We start from the raw sequence: 27,250 nt of genomic DNA, 5'->3' as shown, positions 1-27,250 counted from the left end.
TGTTTTGGTAAAATGACTGTCACTGCAAAGTAGAATTGGTGGCGCAAAAAATAAGCCATCATATGGATTTTTTGGTGCAAAATTTAAAGCATTATAATGTTTACAAGGTCATGAGGAAAAAAATCGAAAAACGAGTCCTTAAGGGGTTAAGAGTCTCCTCTGTCCTCCACTCATTACCTATATTAATGGCACCTGTTTGAACTTATCAGTATGAAAGACACCTGTCCACAACCTCAAACAGTCACACTCCAAACTCCACTATGGCCAAGACCAAAGAGCTGTCAAAGGACACAAGAAACAAAATTGTAGGCCTGGAAAGACTGAATCTGCAATAGGCAAGCTGCTTGGTGTGAAGAAATCAACTGTGGGAGCAATTATTAGAAAATGGAAGACCTACAAGACCACTGATAATCTCCCTTGATCTCTGGCTCCACGCAAGATCTCACCCTGTGGTGTCAAAATTTTCACAAGAACGGTGAGCAAAAATCCCAGAACCACACGGGGGGGGGGGGACCTAGTGAACTGCAGAATGTAACAAAGGCTACCATCAGTAACGCTACGCAGCCAGGGACCCAAATCATTCAGTGCCAGATGTGTCCCCCCTTCTTAAGCCAGTACATGTCTGGGCCTGTCTGAAGTTTGCTAAAGAGCATTTGGATGATCCAGAAGAGGATTGGAAGAATGTCAGATGAAACCAAAGTAGAACTTTTTGGTAAAAACTCATCTCGTCGTGTTTGGTGGAGAAAAAAATGCTGAGTTGCATCCAAAGAACACCATACCTACTGTGAAGCATGGGGGTGGAAGCATTATTATGCTTTGGGGCTGTTTTTCAGTCAAGGGACTAGGACGACTGATCCGTGTAAAGGAAAGAATGACTGAGGCCATGTATCGGGAGATTTTGAGGGAAAACCTCCTTCCATCAGCATTGAAGATGAAATGTTGCTCGGTCTTTCTGAATGACAATGATCCCAAACACACCACCTGGGCAATGGAGTGGCTTTGAATGAAACATTTCAAGGTCCTGGAGTGGCCTAGCCAGTCTCCAGATCTCAACCCTATAGAAAACCTTTGGAGGGTGTTGATAGTCCATGTTGCCCAGCGACGGCCCCAAAAAATCACTGCTCTATAAGAGATCTGCATGGAGGAATGGGCCAAAATACCAGCAAGAGTGTGTGAAAACCTTGTGAAGACTTACAGAAAACGTTTGACCTCTGTCATTGCCAACAATGGGTATATAATAAAGTATTGAGATGAACTTTTGTTATTGACCAAATACTTATTTTTCACCATAATTTGCAAATAAATTTAAAAATCAGACAGTAATTTTATGGATTTTTTTTTCTCTCATTAGGTCTCTCATAGTTGAGGCATAGCTATGATGAAAATTACAGGCCTTTCATATTTTTAAGTGGGAGAACTTGCACAATTGGTGGCTGACTAAATACTTTTTTGCTCCACCGTAAGTTCAAGTCCATCAGACTGTCTCACTAAATTGTCAGATAAACTATAAACCTTCATAACTTGAACGGAAGGGCGTATCAAAAAACTCTAAAAAGGTGTGTGATCAAGACATTCTTATCTATTTAATGGTTATGACAATCTCCTTTTTTTGGGGTTGGCCACAGGTCCTCTGTAAGGGATTAAAGGGGTACTCCACTGGAAATATATAATTTTTTTTTTTTTTTATCAACTGGTGCCAGAAAGTTAAACAGAATTGTAAATTGCTTCTATTAAAAAAAATCTTAATCCTTCCAGTACTTATCAGCTCCTGTATGATCCACAGGAAGTTCTTTTTTTCTTTTTGAATTTCCTTTCTGTCTGACCACAGTGCTCTCTGCTGACACCTCTGTCCATTTTAGCAACTGTTCAGAGCAGGATAGGTTTTCTATTGGAATTTGCTCCTACTCTGGACAGTTCGTAAAATGGACAGCAGAGAGCACTTGTGGTCAGGCAGAAAGGAAATTCAAAAATAAAAGAACTTCCTTTGGATCATACAGCAGCTAAGTACTGGAAGGATTAAGATTTTTTAAAAGAAGGAATTCACAAATCTATTTAACTTCCTGGCACCAGTTGATTTAAATTTTTTTTTTTTTCCAGAGGAGTACCCCTTTAATGACTGATAACTGCAAGATCACAGTTGTCAATCGTTGACTTTGAGTGTGGGGCTGCTGACAGCTTTCACTCAGTCTGTGAAGTGAGCACAACCGCTCAGGACATAAATGTACGCCCTGGTGTATTAAGTACCATGGCACCAGAATTTATATTCAATGTCCATAATGGGTTTGAAATTAAATAGCTTTTCCTCCTATTTTATTTCCTATCCCCACTGGAAGGAAATAAAATGGCCAAAAACAAGCAACGTGGCTACTTCAAGTAAATGCTTGAATACATTGCTTACACATGTACAATATTCTGCGCAGATTTCAATGTAAACTGAATAACTTGAAATCCTGTGCATCAATTCTGACAGAATACTGTACGTGTGAATAGACCCTTAAAGGGAAACTGACAGTTGGTTCATCCACATTAAATCTAATACACTGGATTATACTGTAGGTGAACAAGATTATAATGGAATATTACTTACCTGGATCAGTGGTCCTGTGCCAGAGAGATAGTATTAGCCAGAATTACTTATTTAGAAATGTCTTTGTGTAATGAAGGCGGGACAATACATACCGAAAATTTCTGCCTTCCCCTCTGCACCTCTATATGTCTGGCTACCTTATAAGTATTCATGGACCATATTGCCTATGTGAGTGTAAGGTGGGGTTCATATCGGTGCAGAGGGGATGGAAGCAGGGAGCTGCTTGTCCATTGCGCAAAGCCAGCCATTTCCAGGTTAGCAAGGAAGGCTTTATATTCCCTGTATCTTTGGATTCAGGTTAGTAATTCCTCATTTTAGTCTGGACACCTCCACTATAACCCCATGTATTGGGATTAGTGTGGGTGAACCCACTGTCAATTTGCCTTTTTAATTTTTTTGCAATCATTAGAGATGATTGAATTTACAGTAAATTTGATTCGTCATGAACTTCTCGGCTTGGCAGTTGATTACTTATCCTGTATAAATTAGTTCAGCTTTCAGGTGCTCCGGTGGGCTGGAAAAGGTGGATACAGTCCTAGGAGACTCTTTCCTAGGAATGTAGCCACCTTTTCAATCCCACTGAAGCACCTGAAAGCTGAACTAATTTATGCAGGATAATTCATCAACTGCTGAGCCGAGAAGTTTGTGACGAATCGAATTTACTGTAAGTTCGCTCATCTCTAGTCGTCATCCCTCAATCAATTCCCTCAGATACTGAGGTTAGGACTAGATCACGGGAACATTTTTCAACACCTGTGCAGAGGAAGAGTTGACCAGTTGCTCACATCAACCAATCTAATTGCCTATGAAAAATAAAAAAGCAACCGGTTTCCTATTGGAACTCTTCCTCTGCACAGGTTTTGATAAATCTCCACATTCTATTTGGTGCCTTTTGGGTTTTCACATCCCAGGTACATTATCTTGCATTTCTCCCCATTAAATTTCAGTTGCAAGAGTTGTGACCATTATCTAATTTACGAAGATTCTTTTCCATTTTGCGGATTCCTCCAGGACAATCAACCCTGTTACAAATCTTTGTGTCATGAGCAAAAAACCAATACCCAGCCATCAAAACCTTCTGCAATATGACTGAGAAAGATATTACACATAATGGGTCCAAGTATAGATCCCGGATGTCCCCACTGGTAACAAGACCTTGCTCTAAATGTTCTCTATTGACTACAACCCTCTGTCACACTTTTTTTTTTTATTGTCCAATCAATTCAACAATATTGTAATATTAAAGACCGTTTTTCTGTCTTTATCCTAGAGGAGGTGTGAAGATAGCAGAGTCAACAAGTAGTCCTTGGACTATAGACTACCAAATAAGCTTTACTTTGAAGAAACCATATAACAACCAAGAAAAGAAATGCGTTTTTCTTTGTGCGTTGAATGTCTATCACATTTCAATCTGAACTTTTCACGTCTTAGACTTGATGTTTCCCTGCATTAAAAAAAAAAAAAAAAAAAAATTGTGCAATTGACCTTTCAAGTGAGAACACCACAAGTGATGTGTACATACTTTTGACTTGTACCAACTAAGGATGTTAGAGTTTTCCGTGATAATCAGCTTAAGGGACATTGGCTTTTCTGGACAAGAAAGTTTGTAAACCCTAAAAATCTAAATATTTTGACTAGCTTCAATTACAATAACTGTAAACTGTACAATCTGTTTTTTGACCACACAAAAATGGATGCCTGACAAGTATGGACACTGTTCAGTTAGTATCAGGAATGTGTGACTATATAGCCTCTCTTAAATGAGTTGGTTTTTTTGAACACCAGAACAGCTATTTAAATATATCCAAAACTACAAAGAGATGTATGAGTGGATTTTCATGGAAGTATTACCACCTAACTGCAGTCGTTAAAAAAAAAAAAAAAAAAAACCTTGGTAAAAGCAAAGCCTGTAATTTCTAAGATCCTTTAAAGTCTGCATGTTGTATGCATGATTTAATGTCCAACTTACTGAATTGAACAAACAATGAGAATTATATGTGGAGGATAGTAAAGAGGATTACACTAAGTTACAAAAATATTGCTGCCTGTTCATCAAAGAGCATATAAACGGGAAGATTTTCATTAGACTGGGCCAAAACTAAAATCTTACTCAAACTGTGAAAGGTGACACCGCTGCTATCACACAGACACAAGTCACCATCATCATGTTGGGATTGCTTCAGATTAATGAGAATCTCAAAGAAATTTGTTCTTGCAGCAAGGACTTTTGACAATCCCTTTTTTGTTAGAAGGGTCTCCATGTAATAAATTGAACCCAGGCTGTAATTCCAGAATCTAGGACCAAATTCAACTTCTGGAACAAGTGAGCATTACGTAATATCCATTAAAATAACAGCTGTCCATGTATGCAGGGCTCTCTGGTGTGGAAACATGTTTTTTTTTTATTTGCAGCTGCTCTTTGCCCATTCTAATGGAGGAGTTTCAGTCAGGAGTCCTCTTGTTTTATAAATGTAATGAAAGTTATCAAAGGCTTGCTTAGTGCATATTTTCATATGCCTGGTATTGGAAAAATAGAAACAGATGTAAGGGTCGATAGATAGATAGATAGATAGATAGATAGATATATTTTATTTTTTTGTTTTTTTGCCCCACTATAAGCCTAATACACTCCTACACAGACCACTTACAGAATGCTCGACATTATGGTTGGATGTCCCAATCAGTAAGGACAGTTGATGACAAATATTTTTTAGATGTTATTATTTGAGTTATAAAAGTCACTAATATTTTGCAAAGTTTTAAGGATTACAGATGTCTGTTTTATGGAAAGTATTTGTCACCTAAAGAATTAGGGCACCAAATGGAACATCCTATGGATGCAACTTTGGGGGGCCATATACTTAAGACTGAACTACGTTGATAGTAGAACAACTGGACAATTTTCTGGTGAGCAATTGTTTCACAAACTTAGCCATATATACATTTTAATCTGGCCAATACAAGATGAATAATCCTAGTGACAATTTTTTGATTTATAGATTTTTTTTTTTGTCCAATTATTAGCTGAAAAATTCACAAGCCCAACTTTTCAGCCAACAGAAGTCTGTCAGCTAAAGTGATGTATTCCTTGTTAAATTTTAACATTTGTTTTGGTTTAAATCCATGTTCACAGACTTTATATAGACACCTTTACTATACCGCTAAGGCTAGGTGCACATCAGCGTTGAACGCTCTGTAGGGTTCTGCTTTTGCAGATTCTGTTCAGGAGGTATAAATGCAGCCCAATGGTCCTCTGCATGACAGATACCAATAAGATTTCAACAGACCGTAATTTTACTTGATTATAACTGGACTAAATAAAAAGAAAATTGCATGCAGCATTTTTTTTCTTTGTTCTATTATTTCAATGGAGTCTACAAACAGATGTAAACTTAGCCTAAATAGAAGACTGATGCCCTAATTTCTTTTGGGGGGAACAGGGATATAGACACACAAGAATACAGCTAAATATCTTCAAAGGGTATGTCCACCAAATGCTTCCTTATATGGACAGTAGTAATCTACATACAAAGTTGTCACTAAGCCTGTCAAACTGAAAATCTGTAGACATAAGAGTTGCTGAACAGGTTTCTATGAAGTGTGGAAAAGATCACAATATCTAGTCATTTATTCAGGTTAATCTCTTGGCTAAGTTGTCAAGTGGGCAGTGCAACTTACTGCTTGACAGCTCTCCCTCCATTTACATTAATACACGTAAACGGTCAATCACTAAGCAGGACCATTTACTTGACTACTCAGGCCAGACTGAGCAGGGATTACATTAATAAAGGACACGTTGTTGAACTTGTTACCAAAAATCTTCAGTGTGTATTAATCTGCTCAGCTCCCTTTGCACTATAAGGCCAGTTTAACACTACGGAATTCCCGATCGGAATTCCGTTTTGTGAATTTTGATAGTAAAATTCAGTGCAGCAAAATCCCATTGCTGACCAAGGGATTCCCCTGCACAGTGCACACTATGGAATTTCAGCCGCAAAAAGAATGAACTTGTTCATTCTTCGGGCATAATCCACTCCGCAGACATGGCCATCAATGGGGTCAACAATGTCCGTGCTGTCCTAGTGCCAACTGATTTTAGTCCGCGCTGGCTAATTTTTCCTGAGAAAGAGTCTCCGCATGAGCCTAACATGGTACCTACAGATTGGGAAGTTATGGGGGACATTTAAAAAGCCCCATCAGTGGCATACTCAAAAATTGCAGATTTTGTGGGGGAAAAATATGTGCAAAACTTGGACTTTTGAACAAATACACCGCTTATGCCAAGGGGGAGGGAAGAAGCCTGGGAAGGGGCCCCGCTTTGGGCATGCCCTCCTTACATGTAACCTTAGGCCCGATGTATGACACCAATAGTCGCAAAAGTACGCAAGCTCAGAGCTGGTATAGATTTGTAAGCCACAGATAATGAAGTGTCCAAATCCATGATGTAGTACAGTTTTTTTTTTTCTATACATTACATCGTTGTAAACACAGGTTGAATTGGAAACTTTGGCAAATTTTTCTGTCTCCTCCCCTTGCAATACAGGACATGTTTAATCAGCATGGTTTAAAACAACATCCCCATTTCCAAAGGCTAAAGATGCCCACACACCTCCGCCAGACACCTGAATTGGGAGAGCTTAATAAGCTACTGCAAAAAAATAAAATAAAAACTCTGGAGGCTGCGTTTCACACAATGGTTAAAGATTGTAGTGTTCCAGAATAGTGCTGCAGGGCAGCTATTGAAAATGAATGGGGTCATGTTACGACCCACAAGTTGCCACAACCAAAGTTTTGGGGTAAATCCATCTGTGATCTTTTTGTAGTTGAGGAAACTTGGCAATATAATCACATACATTACCTAGTGAAAATAAGATGTGGTTTCTCTGGGTTTTGCAGTGGAATTTCCACTGAGAATTTGTTTTCTGAAGTAAGACTCAACCTGTTCAATCTTCAGTTGGAATCCGTTCAGACGTGTTTATCCTGAGGCTACACACGACGGAGTTTCAGTGCAGAATTCTGCAGAACAATTCCACCGGAAAGTTGGACAAAATTTAGTGCCCCTTGTCTTTAAAATGGTACTCCGGTCGAAAACTTTTTTTTTTTTTTTTTTTTTTTAAATCTGTGCCAGAAAGGTAAACAGATTTGTAAATTACTTCCATTAAAAAATCTTAATCCTTCCAGTACTTATTAGCTGCTCAATACTACAGAGGAAATTATTTTCTTTTTGGAACACAGTGCTCTCTGCTGACACCTCTGTCCATTTTAGGAACTGACCAGAGCAGCATATGTTTGCTATGGGGATTTTCTCCTACTCTGGACAGTTCTTAAAATAGACAGAGATGTCAGCAGAGAGCACTGTGCTCGTGAGAGCTCTGTGTTCCAAAAAGAAAATAATTTCCTCTATTGTATTCAGCAGCTAATAAGTACTGGAAGGATTAAGATTTTTTTTAATAGAAGTGATTGACAAATCTGTTTAACTTTCTGGCACCAGTTGATTTAAAAATAAAAAGCTTTCCACCAGAGTACCCCTTTAATGGGATTCCGCTGTCCCATTTACACAGTTGATTTCCTCTGTAGCAGTTCCACTGCGGAAATTCCACATTTCGTAAAATTTTAAGACCTGTTTCTAATTTTGCAGAATTCTACGGCGGAATCCCATTGAAGTCAATGGTGCTTTGCATTTCAGCAGAATTGTGTTTTGAGAACAAAGAATTCCATCAGTATTCCACAATTGGGTTCAGTGAACTTTTCTGGATGCAGTTTGTGCGGCATTGCAGAATTTTGCTGTGTGAATATAGCCTAAGAGTAATTTGAGAACATTTTCTTTGATGAATTTCCTTAGTGTGAGTGTACACTATGGGACCTTTCACGCAATTAGACAATTAATATTAAAAGGCACCAATGAACTGAAAGATGTTCAATGATTTTTATGGCTCAACATTTAGCAAATGTATTAATAGACCCCAATCAGAAAAGTGCCTTCTCTGTACCATTCTGTAGAGCAGGATCCATAAAATTAAAATAAATCCCAAGGTGTGTGTATATATACACTTTTTTTTTCTTATAGATAGAAGTCTATGTATATAGCTACCATCAGACACCACAAACAGCTGGTGCGAATGGAGACAAACAACTGTATTAAAAAATGTCTTCATAGCAGCCTTGGAAAAGTTATTACATAAATTACACAATAATTTTACATACCACCAAACTGTGGCAAAAAAAAGTAATTTCTTCTGCATAAGACAAGGCATTCTTCATGACTCTAGAGGCAAACAAAAAAAATTATAGAGAGATATGTCATCAGAAAAGCTAATTTTTTTTCAAAGAGCGTTTTATGTCAGATATATTTAAAGTGAACCTGTCAGCAGCTGGAGAGGTAAAACTAAGCCTATGGACAGGGGCTTCTCATCAGGTTTCCAGGCATATTTTCTCCCCAACCCCATTGCCTTTATCTTTGCTGAAATATAAATCTTTTTCCTAATATATGTAAATAAGGCTCAAGTGTCCATCCCCAACATGGCAAGAGCCGATGGTGAGCCAACCCATCTCCTCTTATTCACCACCTCCATGCCTGCTTGCATACACCCACTCCACATGATTACAGCAGCCTGCACAGAGGTGTTGAATAAGAAGAGATGGAATGGCTCACCCTGGGCTCTTGTGCTGGGGGGCACCCCGAGGGTGCTTGAGCCTAAAGGGATATTCTAGGAAAAAACTTTTTTTTATATATAGTCACCTGTCTCGCGAAATGCCCAGTTTAGAAGTGGTTTGCTATGGGGATTTGCTTCTAAACTGGGCGTTTCCGGAGACAGGTGTCATCAGAGAGGACTTAGACAGAAAAGAACAACCTTAACTTCAGAAGCTCATAAGTACTGAAAGGATTAAGATTTTTTAATAGAAGTAATTTACAAATCTGTTTAACTTTCTGGAGCCAGTTGATATATAAAAAAGTTTTTTCCTGGATAACCCTTTTAATTTACATATTATGAAAAAGCTTATATCTTGGCCCAGAAAGAGGCTATGAACATAAAAAAAAGGTATTCCAAATGAGAAGCCCTATATTTACACGATCTTTAGTTTTACATCTCTTTTTAGCTGCTGACTGGTCCACTCTAAGAATTTTGGTGGTGTTCCATTTTACTTTTAATGTTTTAAAATCCCGCAACTTTTATTTTTTATTCTGTTAACTAAGACAAATAATAAGTTTACACTTCCTGTTCTGTAGAGAACACTTTCCAGCAGTTTACTCCTTATCATTACAGGCAGGATTACAGTAAGGTAACACCAGTATATAGATAAAACTGGGTCAGGTCACTCACAATAAGTGCTTAGCCTTCCTCTCCCTACATCAGGACCTTAACAAAGGTCACAGAGTCTGCCTAGAAAACTTCCGTAGAAGTTAGTGAGATATCTCCAGTCTAATGTCTAATGTAGCTGCTGTAAAGCATATCTTCCCTCATAATAATATTCAGTCAGAAAAAATTAACTTTGGAAAAAAACATGTTATACAGTTTCTGGTTTTAATCAGGTAGGTGACACATATGTCTTTAAGGACTTTGTAATAAAGGAGGTTTCTGTTTTTAGAAAATGCAGCCTCCCTCTACCATCACAATTTTAAGTGTACCTATTTTTTTCCAGAGACTTTTCGGAATAAGCAGCACTATTTCTGGCCATTATATAACTTGTGTATGGTATTTTTAGCGGATTTCTGCTCTGCATGCTTCATCTCTAATTTGCAGTTCTCCCAGAGAAGGTGGCCAGAGCTTCATAGGCTTGTATTAAGTGTCTTAAAGGCACAAGACAAAGCTGAGCTGATTTCCAGAGAAGACTATTGGAGGAGGGGGAGATGGAGAAAGTTTAACACCTTGGACAGAAGGTTTTTCCGTTTTTGCACTTATGATATTTAAAAAGGTGAGGAAAAAAATTTAACCCTTTAAATTTGGCACGTAAAAATCCATATGATGGCTTATTTTTTGCACCACCAATTCTACTTTGTAATGACATCAGTCACACTGATCTTTTACACTGAGATCTCGTAAGAAACCATTGATCAATGATTCTGCAGCTTGACTGCTCGTGCCTGCATTTCAGGCACTGAGCAGTCATTCGGCGATCGGACAGCGACGAGGAAGGTAGGGGACCCTCCTGCTGTCCTACAGCTGTTCTGGATGCCGCGGTTTCGCCGCGGCGATCCCGAACAGCCCACTGAGCTTGCCGGAAGCAGTTCACTTTCATTTTAGACACGACGTTCAACTTTGAACGCCGCGTCTAAAGGGTTAATAGTGCGCAGCACCGCGATCAGTGCCGCACACTATTAGCCACGGGTCCCGGCCTGTTAGAGACCGGGCCCGACCAGCTATGATGCAAGGCCAAGGCGTGGCCCCGCGTTGTAGAAATCCCCAACAGGTTAAAGGGGTTATCCAGGAATTGAAAAACAGCTAATTTCTTTCAAAAACTGCTCCACATCTGTCTTCAGGTTGTGTGTGGTTTTACAACTTTGCTCCATTCACTACAATGGAACTGAGCTGCAGAACCACACCCAACCTAGAGACAGACAGACGGAGCGATCTTTGAAAGTAAGTCTCTTTGTTTTTCTATTCCTTGATAACACCTTTTAATTAGTCGAAGGAAGCATTTTAATAAGCATATATAAAAAGGTTTATGCTTGTACCATTATTGATCTATGCAAAGTTTGTTTAAATGACAGTGCCTATTTAACTTTATTTTGAATGCAGCAGATAATGCTGTAATGTTTTTTATTTTTCCAGTGGGAGTGGTGCAGGGGTATTGAAGACTGGGACAATTTTTCAATCTACAGAGCCATAAGTGCTTGTTTTTTGCAGGACCAATTGTACTGTGTAATTACACCTTTTTAACCCCTTAAGGACACATGACGTACTGGAACGTCATGTGTCCACTCTCTATCTATAACGCGGGGCCACGGCGTCGGGCCCGGCCTCTAACAACGGCCGGGACCCGTGGCTAATAGCGCGCGGCATTGATTGCTGTGCTGCGCGCTATTAACCCTTTAGACACGGCGTTCAAAGTTGAACGCCGCGTCTAAAGTGAAACTGAAACCATGCCGGTTAGCTCAGTGGGCTGTTCGGGATAGCCGCGGCAAAATCGCGGCATACCGAACAGCTTACAGGACAGCGGGAGGGCCCCTACCTGCCTCCTCGCTGTCCGATCGCCGAATGACTGCTCAGTGCCTGAGATCCAGGCATGAGCAGTCAAGCGGCAGAATCATCAATCACTGGTTTCTTATGAGAAACCAGTGATCAATGTGAAAGATCAGTGTTATAGGTCCCTATGGGATAACAATGATCAGTGTGTGCAGTGTTATAGGTCCCTATGGGAGCTATAACACTGCAAAAAAAAAAGTGAATAAATATCATTTAACCCCTTCCCTATTAAAATTTTGAATCACCCCCCTTTTCCCATAAAAAAAAACCAGTGTAAATAAACATATATGGTATCACCACGTGCGGAAATGTCTGAATTATAAAAAGATATTGTTAATTAAACCGCACGGTCAATGGTGTGCGCGCAAAAAAATTCCGAAGTCCAAAATAAGACCTATCAATGCAAAAATGGTACCGTTAAAAACTTCAGATCACGGCGCAAAAAATGAGCCCTCATACCGCCCCATACACGGAAAAATAAAAAAGTTATAGGGATCAGAAATGACAATTTTAAACGTATTAATTTTCCTGCATGAAGTTATGACTTTTTCCAGAAGTACGACAAAATAAAACCTATATAAGTAGGGGATCATTTTAACCGTATGGACCTACAGAATAAATATCATGTGTCATTTTTACCGAAAAATGTACTACGTGGAAACGGAAGCCCCCAAAAGTTACAAAACGGCGTTTTTTTTTTAAATTTTGTCTCACGATGATTTTTTTTTCCGTTTCACCGTAGATTTTTGGGCACAATGACTGACGTCATTACAAAGTAGAATTGGTGGCGCAAAAAATAAGCCATCATATGGATTTTTAGGTGCAAAATTGAGAGTTATGATTTTTTAAAGGCAGGGAGCAAAAAACGAAAATGCAAAAACTGAAAAACCCCCGGTCCTTAAGGGGTTAATTGTTCCATAAAAAATACAGGAAAAAAAATAATTTTGCAAATATTTGGAGGTGGGGGAGGGGGGTAAAATGAGACTGAAATGTGATCTTTATTCTATGGGTTCAACTTGGTTATAGTGATACACGAATTATGGATCTCTTTTTGTTTTAATTTTACAACTAATACAAAAATTATAACTTTTTTTTTTTTTTCCTGTCTACAAAGCTGTATGAGGACTCATTTTAAATATCTCATAACATTTTTCCTCACACGATGTGACCACAAATCTGTAATTCTAGCGTGTTTTTTTTATTTTTATTTTTTTTAAACTCTGTTTACCATGTGGGAGCTATAATGTTACATTTAATAGTTTGGATTTTTCCGCTCGCATATTGCATTTTTTTTCTTTTTCTTTTTTATTTAGAACATTGGAAAAAGGAGAGTTACCGTATTTGATTATTTTTCTTTTTATTTGAGGAGGGGCTTTTACTTGCAATTTATTATTTTTTATTTTTTTTAAATAATTTTACCCCTCTAGTATTCATTAGAATACTTATACTGATCCATGCTATGATTCACACGGATGTAGTAAAGCCCTCCAGCTGCCATTGTAACCGATTGGCATCTAACAGGCGCCATTCTTAATTACCGTATATACTCGAGTATTAGCCGTTCCGAATATAAGCCGAGGCCCCTAATTTCATCCCAAAAACCTAGGAAAAGTTATTGACTCGACTATAAGCCTAGGGTGGGAAATACATCATCCCCCCCCCATGTCATCATCCCCCCCCTGTCATCATCCAGACCCCCGTCATTAACACCGCCGTCATCACCCCCCCCCCCCCCTTCATCATCAACGCCTGTCAATCCCTTTCTGTGGTCTTCAACCAGCGGACCTCCAGATGTTGCAAAACTACAACTCCCAGCATGCCCGGACAGCCATCGGCTGTCCGGGCATGCTGGGAGTTGTAGTTTTGAAACATCTGGAGGTCCGGAGGTTAAAGACCACTGCGGCCATCGTCATCATCCAGACCCCCCTTTTGTTTTCTACTCACCACCCCAGTTTCTTGGTGGGAAGGAAGGGTGAGTTGGTCCGGGCTGTCCATCTTTGGCCATTTATGCTGCAGGGACTGTCCGGTGGGGAGGGTTAGTCGTTCTGGGCTGTCCATCTTCACCGGGAGGCCCTCTTCTCCCCCCAGGGCCAGCCACGGACTAGTGACATTGCCTTGATGCCGCCGCGCAGTGATGTCCCTGCGCATGAACGTCACTGCGCGGTGGCGTCAATGCAGCATCACTAGTTCGGGCCCGGCCCAGAGCGGTGAAGATGGACAGCCCGGAACGACTATCCCTCCCCACCGGACGGTCCCTGCAGCATAGATGGCTGGCCCGGACCATCCCCTCACAGCCAAGCCACACCTCACAGTTCACTCGAGTATAAGCCGAGGGGGGCGTTTTCAGCATGAAAAATCGTGCTGAAAAACTCGGCTTATACTCGAGTATATACGGTAGCTTTTAAATGCTGAAATCTCTATTGACGTGAATGAAGCGGAGCTGCAAAAACCATAAGCAGCCTGTGGACAGGTGTGGTGCCATTTGTACAGCCATGTTATTTTAACCTTTTGTCCCTTTAAAGGGGTTAATCATTGGAAGGGTGTTTTGAAAAAAAAATGCATTTACAGTACTTGCCTCCCACACTTTTTCGGTGCATCCGTTATTGCTGCTTCGGTCCCTGGTGCAATCCTTCCCTGTCTCAACCAACAGTTGACTGAGTGGAAATTTGACACATTGAGCCCCACCACCAAAAAGGAGACTGGGGCTTAATACGTCACATTGCTGCTCAACCAATCACTGTCTGAGACAGAAAATGGCTGCAGCCAGCAATTCACTTAGCTACACTGTGCTGATTTAACCCTTGGCACCAGGAGGATACCGGGGGAACGTGATAAAGAGGTGTTTGATTATTTTTTTTTATAGTAGAAGATAAACCCACTTCCACCAGGGTATCCTTTTAAACTGGTTTTCTTTCTCCATTTTCACCTCTTAATTCTATGCTGATTTTTAAGTTCTTATTATAGTTTTATAGGGGTCAGTGTTTCCGTTCTTGCTCCAGAACGTCCTGTGTACTGCCATGGTGTTAAAGGAAAACAGTCATCTGTTAACCCACACTAAACCCAATACACTTTACCTTTGTAGGTGTACTCCATCCATGATTTGTTTCTGGCTTTGAATTCACTAATTGCAATTAAAAACCTGAATGTGTGGACACAGCCTAAGACCAGCTATAGATCACATCAATTAATATGGTATTTTTTCCCCTTTTTTGGCTGCCAATAGTGTTTGTACTTGGGGAAGTAATTTTAAGCTTCCTGCTCGCTCTGTGGCAAATTATATTTTTTCCTGACTTATGCAAATATATTATCCTGTATATACCAGGTCAGAAAGTAGGTATGTTAAAGGGGTTATCCAGGAAAAAACTTTTTTTTTTTTTTTTTTTTTATATCAACTGGCTCCAGAAAGTTAAGCAGATTTGTAAATGACCTCTATTAAAAAATCTTAATCCTTTCAGTACTTATGAGCTTCTGAAGTTGAGTTGTTGTTTTCTGAGTGCTCTCTGATGACACCTGTCTCGGGAAACGCCCAGTTTAGAATAAAATTCCCATAGCAAACCTCTTCTAAACTGGGCGGTTCCCGAGACACGTGTCATCAGAGAGTACTTAGACAGAAAAGAACAACTCAACTTCAGCAGCTCATAAGTACTGAAAGGATTAAGATTTTTTAATAGAAGTAATTTACAAATCTATTTAACTTTCTGGAGCCAGTTGATATTTAAAAAAAGAGCCCTTTAATATGTGCAGGGCTTGGCTAACACTTGAATGTACTTTATAGGTCACCATTTAGAGTTGCTGGTAGTTGCGTCATTATCTTGTAGCTACATGTGACTGAAATCTTCATCTTATAAGGCTAAGTTTCCACTTGGTTTTTTGTGTGCCCCCCCCCCCCAAAAAAAAAAACACCAAAATGGTCCCCATGGCGTTTCTTCATTGAAAGAATGCTGTAAATCAATGAGAAATCGCTAAATTCTTTTTCCACTTTGCAAAACAGCCAAGGAGCTAAAAAAATACAAAAAAACGCAAAATCACAGCATGTTGAGCCTATGGCATATTTTTTCCTGAAATCGTGGCTATGGGAGTAAAAAAAACGCCAAGTAAAAACTACATGTGGGTTTCAACTTTGGCGTTTTTGCAGGCGTTTTTTTTTTTTTTTTTGGACTTTAGCGATCCCAAAAAAGTGATGGAGATACCTTTTTTACTAAAATTTCGTAGGGTACCATTAAAATAAATGAAAGCTACAGTAGTGATGGAAAAAATTTATAGAAATGTATCTTTTTTTTATAACAACATTTTTAATTTTTAAACAGGGATCAATTTATGTGGGTGGGCAGGGCACTAAAAATGTAGCCAACAATTTTTTTACATTTTTTAGGTAGTACTACTACTCCCAGCATGGAGCACACTGTTCAATGATGGGAGTAGTAGTATCTGTACTAATTGACAAATCGCCCCGGATGTCACTTCTGACACCTGTTGCAATCCTCCTGTATAATGTATAGATGTGGCCAGCCGCTCTTCTATGGTCCCCTGCACTGCCGTATATATACACATTCAAATTTCCCGCAGAGAGCAGTGATTGGTCAGATGGTTCCAGCCAATCACGACGCTCTGTGGGAAATATGAATAGGTGTATATATACGGCAGTGCAGGGGACCATAGAAGAGCGGACGCATCTATACATTATACAGGAGGATCACAGCAGGTGTCAGGAGTGACATCTGCTGTGATCTGTCCTTAACTGCAGGTACTACTGCTCCCAATATGGAGCAAACTCTGCTCCATGTTGGGAGCAGTAGTACCTGCAGTTAAGGACAGATCACTGTGGGTGTCACTCCTAACACCCGCTGCGATCATCCTTCATCCCTGAGATGCGGAGCGGCTTTCTCCTGCGCTCGCATCTCTGCTCTGTACTCCGCCCGGCAACTCACTTATTCATATTTCCCTCTAAGAGCGGGGATTGGCTGCCACTATCCGACCAATCCCCACTCTGGGCGGAAAATATGAATGAGGGATGTTCTATTCACATCACTGGCCAGAATATAGTGCAGAGATGCCAGCGCTGTATAGAGCTGCTATATTATGGACGATCGGGGGTGATCTGTTTATTAGTAAAGGAACTACTACTCCCAACATGGAACAGTGTGTTCCATGCTGGGATTAGTAGTACTACCAAAAAAAATAAAAAAGTAAAAAAAAAAAAATAATGAAAAACACACACAATACATTTTTATTATTTTCGGCTACATTTTTAGTGCTCTGCCCGCCCACATAAATTGATCCCTGTTTAAAAATGTATATTTTTTTTTTATACCGAAATTTTTATTTTGCGTTAAATGTTTTTCCCATCACTACTGCATCTTTATTTTTTTTTATTTTTTTTTTTATTTATTTATTTTTGGTACCCAACAAATTTTGAAAAAACGTCAAAGGGGCCAAAAATGCAATTTCCACTCAAAGGCAAAAAACTCCAGAAAAAAAAACGCAAGAAAAAGACGCCAAACACAGTAAAATGCTGTGGCGTTTTTTTCTTACGTTTTTTTGGACCACAAACAAACCAAGTCAAAACTTAGCCTAAGGCTGTGTTCACACAGTGTTTTTGCCACAAATGACCATTGTGGTGGTATGCAGAAAAACTGCCTGCGGTAATAACCTGCGCTACTGCTAGTTAGCTGCAGTGGAATTTTGCTTAGTTATTGGGTTTGTAGAGATGTTAATGTGTTGATATGAGATTAAAACAACATGGCTGCTTTCTTCTGTTATTGCATTTTAGATAAATTGGGCTGGGCTGTAATCCCAGACACAGCTTGTAATCTTGTACTCTGGGGGTATTCTGGCTCTTTGCTGGCACCAAGTAAAAATAAAAAACAAAAACGAAATGCTAGTGCTGCTGCTGCTATGGTCCTTCTGCAGTCCACCGCCAATTGTCCCCTCAGCCTGCTTCTGAGACTAGCGCTCCAAACGGGACCTGCCCCCTCAGCCAAACATTGGCCACAGTGGTGTCCTGTCTTGGCCACTGATTGGCTGAGTGGGCAGGTCCTGTCTGAGCGCTCCTCTCAAAAGCAGGCTGAAGAGACAAGCTACAGGGGAATGTAAGCAGCACTGGAAGAGCAGTGGGACTTGTGGGAGACTTGGAGGTAGGTAAGTATAAAGTTTTTAAATATATAAATTTTTCCCAGGATTATTATAATTTATTTTTTTTTAAAGCATGAGATTCCCAATTTAAAGGGGTACTCCTGTGTTTTTTTTTTTTTCATATCAACTGGCTCCAGAAAGTTAAACAGATTTTGTAAATTACTTCTATCAAAAAATCTTAATCCTTCCAGTACTTATCAGCTGCTGTATACTACAGAGGAAGTTGAGTTGTTCTTTTCTGTCTGACCAGAGTGCTCTCTGCTGACCCCACTGTCCATGTCAGGAACTGTCCAGAGTAGAAGCATATCCCCATGGCAACCCTCTCCTGCTCTGGACAGTTCCTGACATAGACAGGGGTGTCAGCAGAGAGCACTGTGGTCAGACTGAAAAGAATAATACAACTTCCTCTGGAGCATACAGCAGCTAAGTACTGGATGGATTAAGATTTTTAAATAGAATTCATTTACAAATCTGTTTAATTTTCTGGCACCAGTTGATTTAAAAAAAAAATTAGTTTTTCACCAATTTTTGCTATTTTTTTTCTCCAAGATCAAAGAAAATCTCTCTTAGTTACAATTAATTTTACAAACTGCTGACACTGTTAGATACAAGACACATTGTACCTATCATATATATGTTTGTCCTTCCATAACATAGAGAAATGCTTTTGTCAGAGGCTTTCCCAAGCCCCTGAAGTGTTTGAGGTCTGGAATGGCTCCTCATTCACCCACTCATACCTTTCCCTGCTTGATTGATTGATTGTCAGCTGGAAGCCGAGCCCTGTTTCCAAATATCTCACACCTGCATACGATGTGCAGGAAACGAGATTTTGAAGCAGGGCTCGGCTTCCAGCTTAGTCAATCAAGCAGGGACTCCTACGTGAGGGTCTAACTGGCACATTACCCTCTGATCAGTTGTGGTAATAGGCAGAGAAGACCCCGACCAGGTTCACATGATATTTTAAGAACACATTTTAGTATAGATTACAGTGTATATTTCTCTTTTTCAATACATGAAATTGAAATTATTTGCTTATTTCTTGTGAAAAAGGCATTGGAAATCCACGATGTAGTAATCCACATCCAAAACTGCAACAAAATATACAGACAAAAAAGGAAAATATATTGCAGAAATCCAAGACAGCCCTAGAAAGTCCCGCTGTGTATTATGTGATGTGCATTATATATCCTATCCCAAAATATCCTAGAATGGGAATAAAAGCACATGAAGAAACTTTTTGGGGTTATTTTTTCATAGTTAGTAAAGCCTTGTGCACACAGCTGTACACAGCACAGCAGTACACAGCACAGCAGTACACAGCACAGCAGTACGAAGCACAGCAGTACACAGCACAGCAGTACACAGCACAGCAGTACGAAGCACAGCAGTACACAGCACAGCAGTACGAAGCACAGCAGTACGAAGCACAGCAGTACGAAGCACAGCAGTACGAAGCACAGCAGTACACAGCACAGCAGTACACAGCACAGCAGTACACAGCACAGCAGTACGAATCCCTAAATCCGAATCTCCAGCCTCAGCACTTGATATATTATCTTTGTCTAGAAAAAGTTGTGAAGTTTTGGGAGCGCTCAGTTCTCTGCACAAGTCTTAGTGGAATTGGAATTCACACCACGTTTTTGCAAAACAGTTCCCATATAAGTTTTCAATTTGAAAAAAAGTACAGAACAGTATTGAAAACCGTATGCCAAAAGAAGCATCCGGCTGTGTACGGTTTTGTCCATTTTTTCCCCATTCTACCACGGTTTTTGGTCCGGGTGAAAAACCGTATTGAAACTGTATACGGCTCATTTAACATGGGAGTCAATGGGAACCGTAAAGAACCGTATGTGTGTACGGTTCCATCCGGTGTGCACCATCCGTTTTGTTTACTTTGCCTATTTCAATTTTTTTTTTTTCTTGGAATGTCAATCAAACAAATGAAACTTTATTCATAATGGAATGAAAAGTAAAACATTTATACAGTTTTCTTCTTAAAAAATGGATTCAGTCCGGTTTTGAGGAATCCGTTTTATAAAAAAAAACCTGATATGGGAACTGTATTGCAAAAACATGGTGTGAATGCTCCTTTAGACAGAAATAAACCTAATGATGTAAGAACAGTCGCAGGGAAAATGTTACAGAATAAGGGTGGGTTCACACCACGATGTTGCTATACGGTTTCATAAAAATAAACCGTATACAACCATCCATAAAGCCGCGCCGATAGACTTCCCATTCAAAACCGTATGCACCATAATGTATACGGTTGTCTCCGTTTTTCAAACCATACAGCTTTTTACTTTTTTCCAGACAGAAAACCGCGGCCAACCACGGTTTTTGGTCCAGGTGAAAAACCGTATTAAACTGTATACGTTTTTTTTTTTAACATGGGAGTCAATGGGAACCGTACAGAACCGTATGTGCGTACGGTTCCATCCAGTTTGCACCATACGGTTTTTGACTTTCCACCGATTTTTTTTCTGTGAATTTGAATCAAACAAGTGAAACTTTATTCATAATGGAGTGAAAAGTTCAAAACATATACTTGAAAAAAGTTCAAAACCAGACATCATTCTTCAAACCGTATACAGATAACATTTTGTACACATGTTTTGATACAGTTTAGTCAGGTTTTGAGGAATCCGTTTTTTTTTTTTTTTTTTAAATCAAAAACCTGATACGGGAACTGTATTGCAAAAATGAGGTGTGAACCCAGCCTAAGAATTGTTTCTGATATGGGAAGGGTGACTCTATGGCAGTGTTTCCCAACCAGGGTGCCTTCAGTTGTTGCAAAACTGCAACTCCCAGCCGAAGGTTGTACGGGCATGCTGGGAGTTGTAGTTTTGCAACAGCTGGAGGCACCCTGGTTGGGAAGCACTGCACTATGGGGAGGAACTGTAACTTATGTCGTGCAGGGCCAGCAGTTCCCACTCCAGCTATGGGGAATTGCTTGTCATGTGCATAAGTGGCCACTAGGTGGCAGCATCATACCTTGGTCTCAGATGCTGCAGTAAGGAGGGTGTTTGCTGTGTCACATGATCTGTAGGTGGGGGCGTGGCTGAGGAGTAATGGCTGCCCCCTTGTGTGACTGCTGGGGACATGCTGTCACCTGCTGAGTATGAGGATACTAGCCCTGCTGAGGAGGGGGGTCCTCACTGCACACTACACCTGCAGGGTCTGTACTCTAGAATAAGCTCTGAGGGGAAGACACATGTCTCGCTGTTTTGTATAACTATGTAGTGATGTTATAGGTTTATATATAGATATGTATTACTATGTAGTGATGTTATAGGTTTATGTATAGATATGTATTACTATGTAGTGATGTTATAGGTTTATGTATAGATAGATATGTATTACTATGTAGTGATGTTATAGGTTTATGTATATATAGATATGTATTACTATGTAGTGATGTTATAGGTGTATGTATAGATATGTATTACTATGTAGTGATGTTATAGGTTTATATATAGATATGTATTACTATGTAGTGATGTTATAGGTTTATGTATAGATAGATATGTATTACTATGTAGTGATGTTATAGGTTTATATATAGATATGTATTACTATGTAGTGATGTTATAGGTTTATGTATAGATATGTATTACTATGTAGTGATGTTATAGGTTTATGTATAGATATGTATTACTATGTAGTGATGTTATAGGTTTATGTATAGATATGTATTACTATGTAGTGATGTTATAGGTTTATGTATAGATATGTATTACTATGTAGTGATGTTATAGGTTTATATATACATAGATATGTATTACTATGTAGTGATGTTATAGGTTTATGTATAGATATGTATAACTATGTAGTGATGTTATAGGTTTATCTATAGATAGATATGTATTACTATGTAGTGATGTTATAGGTTTATGTATAGATATGTATTACTATGTAGTGATGTTATAGGTGTATGTATAGATATGTATTACTATGTAGTGATGTTATAGGTTTATGTATAGATATGTATTACTATGTAGTGATGTTATAGGTTTATGTATAGATATGTATTACTATGTAGTGATGTTATAGGTGTATGTATAGATAGATATGTATTACTATGTAGTGATGTTATAGGTTTATGTATAGATATGTATTACTATGTAGTGATGTTATAGGTGTATGTATAGATAAATATGTATTACTATGTAGTGATGTGGTTATAGGTTTATGTATAGATATGTATAACTATGTAGTGATTTTATAGGTTTATGTATAGATATGTATAACTATGTAGTGATGTTATAGGTTTATGTATAGATATGTATTACTATGTAGTGATGTTATAGGTTTATGTATAGATATGTATTACTATGTAGTGATGTTATAGGTTTATGTATAGATATGTATTACTATGTAGTGATGTTATAGGTTTATGTATAGATATGTATTACTATGTAGTGATGTTATAGGTTTATGTATAGATATGTATTACTATGTAGTGATGTTATAGGTGTATGTATAGATAGATATGTATTACTATGTAGTGATGTTATAGGTTTATGTATAGATATGTATTACTATGTAGTGATGTTATAGGTTTATGTATAGATATGTATTACTATGTAGTGATTTTATAGGTTTATGTATAGATAGATATGTATTACTATGTAGTGATGTGGTTATAGGTTTATGTATAGATATGTATAACTATGTAGTGATTTTATAGGTTTATGTATAGATAGATATGTATTACTATGTAGTATTGTTATAGGTTTATGTATAGATAGATATGTATTACAATGTAGTGATGTTGTTTATAGGATTATGTATGTGTATATATTTAGAGGTAAATAAAGATATATAAATAGATGTATTTAGGGATGGTGGAGATGTAGACATTCGAGGGCACTGTGATAAAGTCATTGGGAGAAAGCAGAAGCTGGCGCTGTTCACGTTCTCTCCTAAATATAAATCGACATCGAGGATTAATGTGGATGGGGGGGAAAAGGGCAACTGTGCAGCCCCACAGGGGGCATCTCTGGTGGTTCTGAATCTCAGCCCCTAATTCAGTGTTTACCCAACCAGTGTGCCTCCAGCTGTTGCAAAACTACAACTCCCAACATGCCCGAACAGCCATCGGCTGTCCGGGCATGCTGGGAGTTGCAGTTTTGCAATAGCTGGAGGCACACTGGTTGGGAAACACTGCCCTAATTGATCAGATGGGTTAATGTGCTGATATGAGGACAGCTCCTCATATGTGTAGGGATCTGTAGGCATGTCCTGTCCATGTGGTTGGTACACATACCCCTATAGGAACTGAACTTTTCATTAATTTATTTTACTATGGTGTCTTTAACCCTGTCACTGCTTTTGCTTAGCATTTTTGACATTGAATGAAGGAGGGAATCTGAAAGTATTCTAGTTAGTAATCATTTATAGTGCTAATTTCTACTTTTTTGTGTCCTGTTTCTTAGGACCCTTCTAAAGTATTTCCAAGGGAAATAAGTAGGACATGGAAAGCACATTCCACTGATGCGGATGGCCGTGCAGGTGTACAGGTAATGTATAACATCTACAGCTTTCATTTTTCATCTATATGTTTGTAAAAATAGTGTCCTGCCTGCTCCCCTCCGCCCTTACAGTTAGAGCAGGCACCCCCGCACTAGTAACAGCAGTATCCCTCCTCACTTGTCCAGTAGTCACAGCAGTCTCCCTCCTCACTTGTCCAGTAGTCACAGCAGTCTCCCTCCTCACTTGTCCAGTAGTCACAGCAGTCTCCCTCCTCACTTGTCCAGTAGTCACAGCAGTCTCCCTCCTCACTTGCCCAGTAGTCACAGCAGTCTCCCTCCTCACTTGTGCAGTAGTAACAGCAGTCTCCCTCCTCACTTGTCCAGTAGTCACAGCAGTCTCCCTCCTCACTTGTCCAGTAGTCACAGCAGTCTCCCTCCTCACTTGCCCTGTAGTCACAGCAGTCTCCCTCCTCACTTGCCCTGTAGTCACAGCAGTCTCCCTCCTCACTTGCCCAGTAGTCACAGCAGTCTCCCTCCTCACTTGCCCAGTAGTCACAGCAGTCTCCCTCCTCACTTTCCCAGTAGTCATACCAGTCTTCTTGACTTGCCCAGTAGTCACAGCAGTCTCCCTCCTCACTTTCCCAGTAGTCATACCAGTCTTCTTGACTTGCCCAGTAGTCCACAACAGTCTCCAGAACTCTGTTCTATTTTTCTGACTTTATGGTGTTGTTGTTCAGTCTACAGTCCTGCCTGAGTTTATCCGCCATCGGCTTCAGTGCTTTGAGACCCTAAAGGAGCGTTATGAGGCCAGGCTTGCAGACAGAGTACTAAGAGAGTCCCGTCCCATCAGGATATCCTTACCAGATGGGAAGGTGGTTAGTGGGGAGTCCTGGAAAACCACTCCTTATGAAGTAGCCACACAGACCAGGTGAGCTGACCTGTCCTTCTTTTATTCCTTCCCCATCATTCAGGACACACATTGTAGTTATGTCTCCGTTCTTTGGGCAGATCGGGCTCTGTGCACAATATTCTAGCAGCTCGAGTGAACAGTGTTGTGTTTGATCTGGGAAGACCCCTAGAAAATGATTCGGATATTGAATTCCTCACGTTTGATTCTCGTGAAGGACAAGATGTGAGTATATAACCTCTGTAATGTGTTGGTGGATGTTAAAGGGGTACTCCACTGGCCAGCGTTCGGAAGTAAATATTTCAAATGCTGTTTTCACGCTGCCGGGGTCGGTCTTGTCGAGTACCCCTTTAAATAGTGTCACCTGTTCAGCAGCAGGTGTTTGTGCTATATAGTAGTTCTGTTAGTGTCTGACAGTAAACACACAGCATGTTCCCGAAAATCATCATGGGGAGATCTATCAAAACATGTCCAGAGGCCTTTTCAAAAATGAAAGCAGTGATCTGATTGGTTGCTATGGGCATCTCAGCAACTTTTCCTCTGCACAGGTTTTGATAAATCTCCCAGGGGTCCCAGACTATAGTGTAATATGGGCTCACTGCTGCAGTCCTCAGATACCAGTAAAGGGGTACTCCAGTGAAGAACTTTTTTTTTTTTTTTTTTAAATCAACTGGTGCCAGAAAGTTAAACAGATTTGTAAATTATTTCTATTAAAAAATCTTAATTCTTCCTGTACTTATTAGCTGCTGAATACTACAGCGGAAATTCTTTTCTTTTTGAAACACAGAGCTCTCTGCTGACATCTCTGTCCATTTTAGGAACTGTCCAGAACAGCATATGTTTGCTATGGGGATTTCCTTTTACCCTGGACAGTTCTTAAAATGGACAGCGGTGTCAGCAGAGAGCACTGTGCTCGTGATGTCAGCAGAGAGCTCTGTGTTTCAAACGGAAAAGAATTTCCTCTGTAGTATTCAGCAGCTAATAAGTACAGGAAGGATTAAGATTTTTTTAATAGAAGTCATTTACAAATCTGTTTAACTTTCTGGCACCAGTTGATGAAAAAAAAAAAAAAAAAAATTTCACCGGAGTACCACTTTAAGTGAGGACTATATAATTACAAATATGTGTCCACAGACTAATAGACCTCCTCTGGGAGAGTGGCCTTATAGGTTAGGCTAGGTTCACACTACGGAATGCCCGCACGGAGAATCTCCATGTAGACATTCCGTAAACAGAAATGCGCCGTCTCATAGGTAGCTATGCATTCCGTGTGGGCTCCGCACAAGAAATCAACGTGTTTATTCTTTGTGCGAACACGGAAAATGGAATTTCTGTGCTGAAAACACCTGGCACGGAAATTCTGCTGTGTGCACAGCGAAGCAGAATCCCGTTGAACTCAACTGGACTCTGCCGCAGGTGAATCTCCGTGCCAGATTCCAATGCGGGATCTGGCATGGAAATTCTGACATGTGAACGTGGCCTAACATGTGAACGTGCATATACAGTATTCCAGCTGACGCTACTGCCTGCACGTACACTGACGGATAAACACTTTTGGGGGAGATTAATCAAAACCTGTCCAGAGGGAAAGTTGCTGAGTTGCCCATAGCAACCAATCAGATCGCTTCTTTCATTTTTCAGAGGCCTTTTCAAGAATGAAAGAAGCGATCTGATTGGTTGCTATGGGCAACTATTCCTCTGGACAGTTTTTGATAAATCTCCCCCTTTGTCCCTCTAAGGTCAGGTATACAGGCCACAGTAGTAGTTTGACCTGCTAGTGGTATTTGATCTAATTGTAGTGTCAGTCACAGTGCAGCAGGATCCCATTGAAAGAAAGTGGAATATTCCCACGGGAAATTTGCAGTCCAGATGTGTGAACACTGCCTTATAGCTGACGGTCATGTATGTCATGCTTTTAGATATTTTGGCATTCAAGCGCTCATATCCTGGGGGCTGCCCTGGAACAGATCTATGGAGGTCTCTTGTGCCATGGACCCAGCTTAGAAAATGGATTCTTCTATGACATATACCTGGAAAACAGGTAATTGCTGCTCAGTTTTTCCTTTTTTTTTAATTTTTAATGTACAATCTTTTATAGTCTAATTTTTTTTACATATTTATGCTTTATGCTGAAATAAAAATCCTGACCCACCTGTATTTCCCCCAGTGTCTTTGTACCTGTAAAGATCAGGATCAGACTGATCAGTCATCTGGTGATAAAGAGCCCATGTTCAATCGGGGCCTCTCTGCCAGCACTGACTTGTGCCCCTTTATTAGTTACTAGACTCAACTTTATTTAATTTATTTATTTAAGACTCTGTAGACCAGTGGTCTTCAACCTGCGGACCTCCAGATGTTGTAAAACTACAACTCCCAGCATGCCCGGACAGCCGATGGCTGTCCGGGCATGCTGGGAGTTGTAGTTTTGCAACATCTGGAGGTCCGCAGGTTGAAGACCACTGCTGTAGACCGTTCAGATAGTGCCATCCATGTGTCACAGTAAAAAAACACCAGGGTCTTAATAGATCTGTATAATATATAAAGCATTGCTGAATCCACTGCACCTGCCCTTTATTCACCTGATTACTGCTTAAAGGGGTACTCCGGTGAAAACCTTTTTTTCTTTTAAATCAACTGGTGGCAGAAAGTTAAACAGATTTGTAAATTACTTCTATTAAAATATCTTAATCCTTCCTGTACTTATTAGCTGCTGAATACTACAGAGGAAATTCTTTTCTTTTTGGAATGCTCTCTGATGACATCACGAACACAGTTCTCTCTGCTGACGTTATTATAATAACGCTTTATTTATTATTGTCCTTAGTGGGATTTGAACCCAAGTCCCCAGCACTGCAAGGCAGCAGTGCTAACCACTGAGCCACAATGCTGCCCTTAGCATACACCTGCTATGCATGGTTGCTAAAATGGACAGAGATGTCAGCAGAGAGCACTGTGTTCGTGATGT

At 39.8% G+C, this 27,250-nt stretch overlaps 1 protein-coding gene across 1 annotated transcript in view; it reads left to right on the top strand.

The window, feature by feature from the left end:
- The first annotated feature begins 20,937 nt into the window (after window positions 1–20,937).
- TARS2 (threonyl-tRNA synthetase 2, mitochondrial) overlaps window positions 20,938–27,250 on the top strand; it is a 51,125-nt gene continuing 44,812 nt past the window's right edge. Inside the window, exons 1-5 of the mRNA XM_056546353.1 lie at window positions 20,938–21,082; window positions 23,343–23,426; window positions 24,116–24,306; window positions 24,387–24,510; window positions 26,205–26,326. Coding sequence (XP_056402328.1) covers window positions 21,026–21,082; window positions 23,343–23,426; window positions 24,116–24,306; window positions 24,387–24,510; window positions 26,205–26,326 — 578 coding nt within the window. The 5' untranslated portion in view covers window positions 20,938–21,025. The remainder of the gene's footprint in view (window positions 21,083–23,342; window positions 23,427–24,115; window positions 24,307–24,386; window positions 24,511–26,204; window positions 26,327–27,250) is intronic.

Source organism: Hyla sarda, chromosome 11, assembly GCF_029499605.1.
Source record: "Hyla sarda isolate aHylSar1 chromosome 11, aHylSar1.hap1, whole genome shotgun sequence".
Taxonomy (NCBI): domain Eukaryota; kingdom Metazoa; phylum Chordata; class Amphibia; order Anura; family Hylidae; genus Hyla; species Hyla sarda.
Note: the sequence above shows the minus strand (reverse complement) of the source record. Positions and strands in the feature narration are given on the sequence as shown.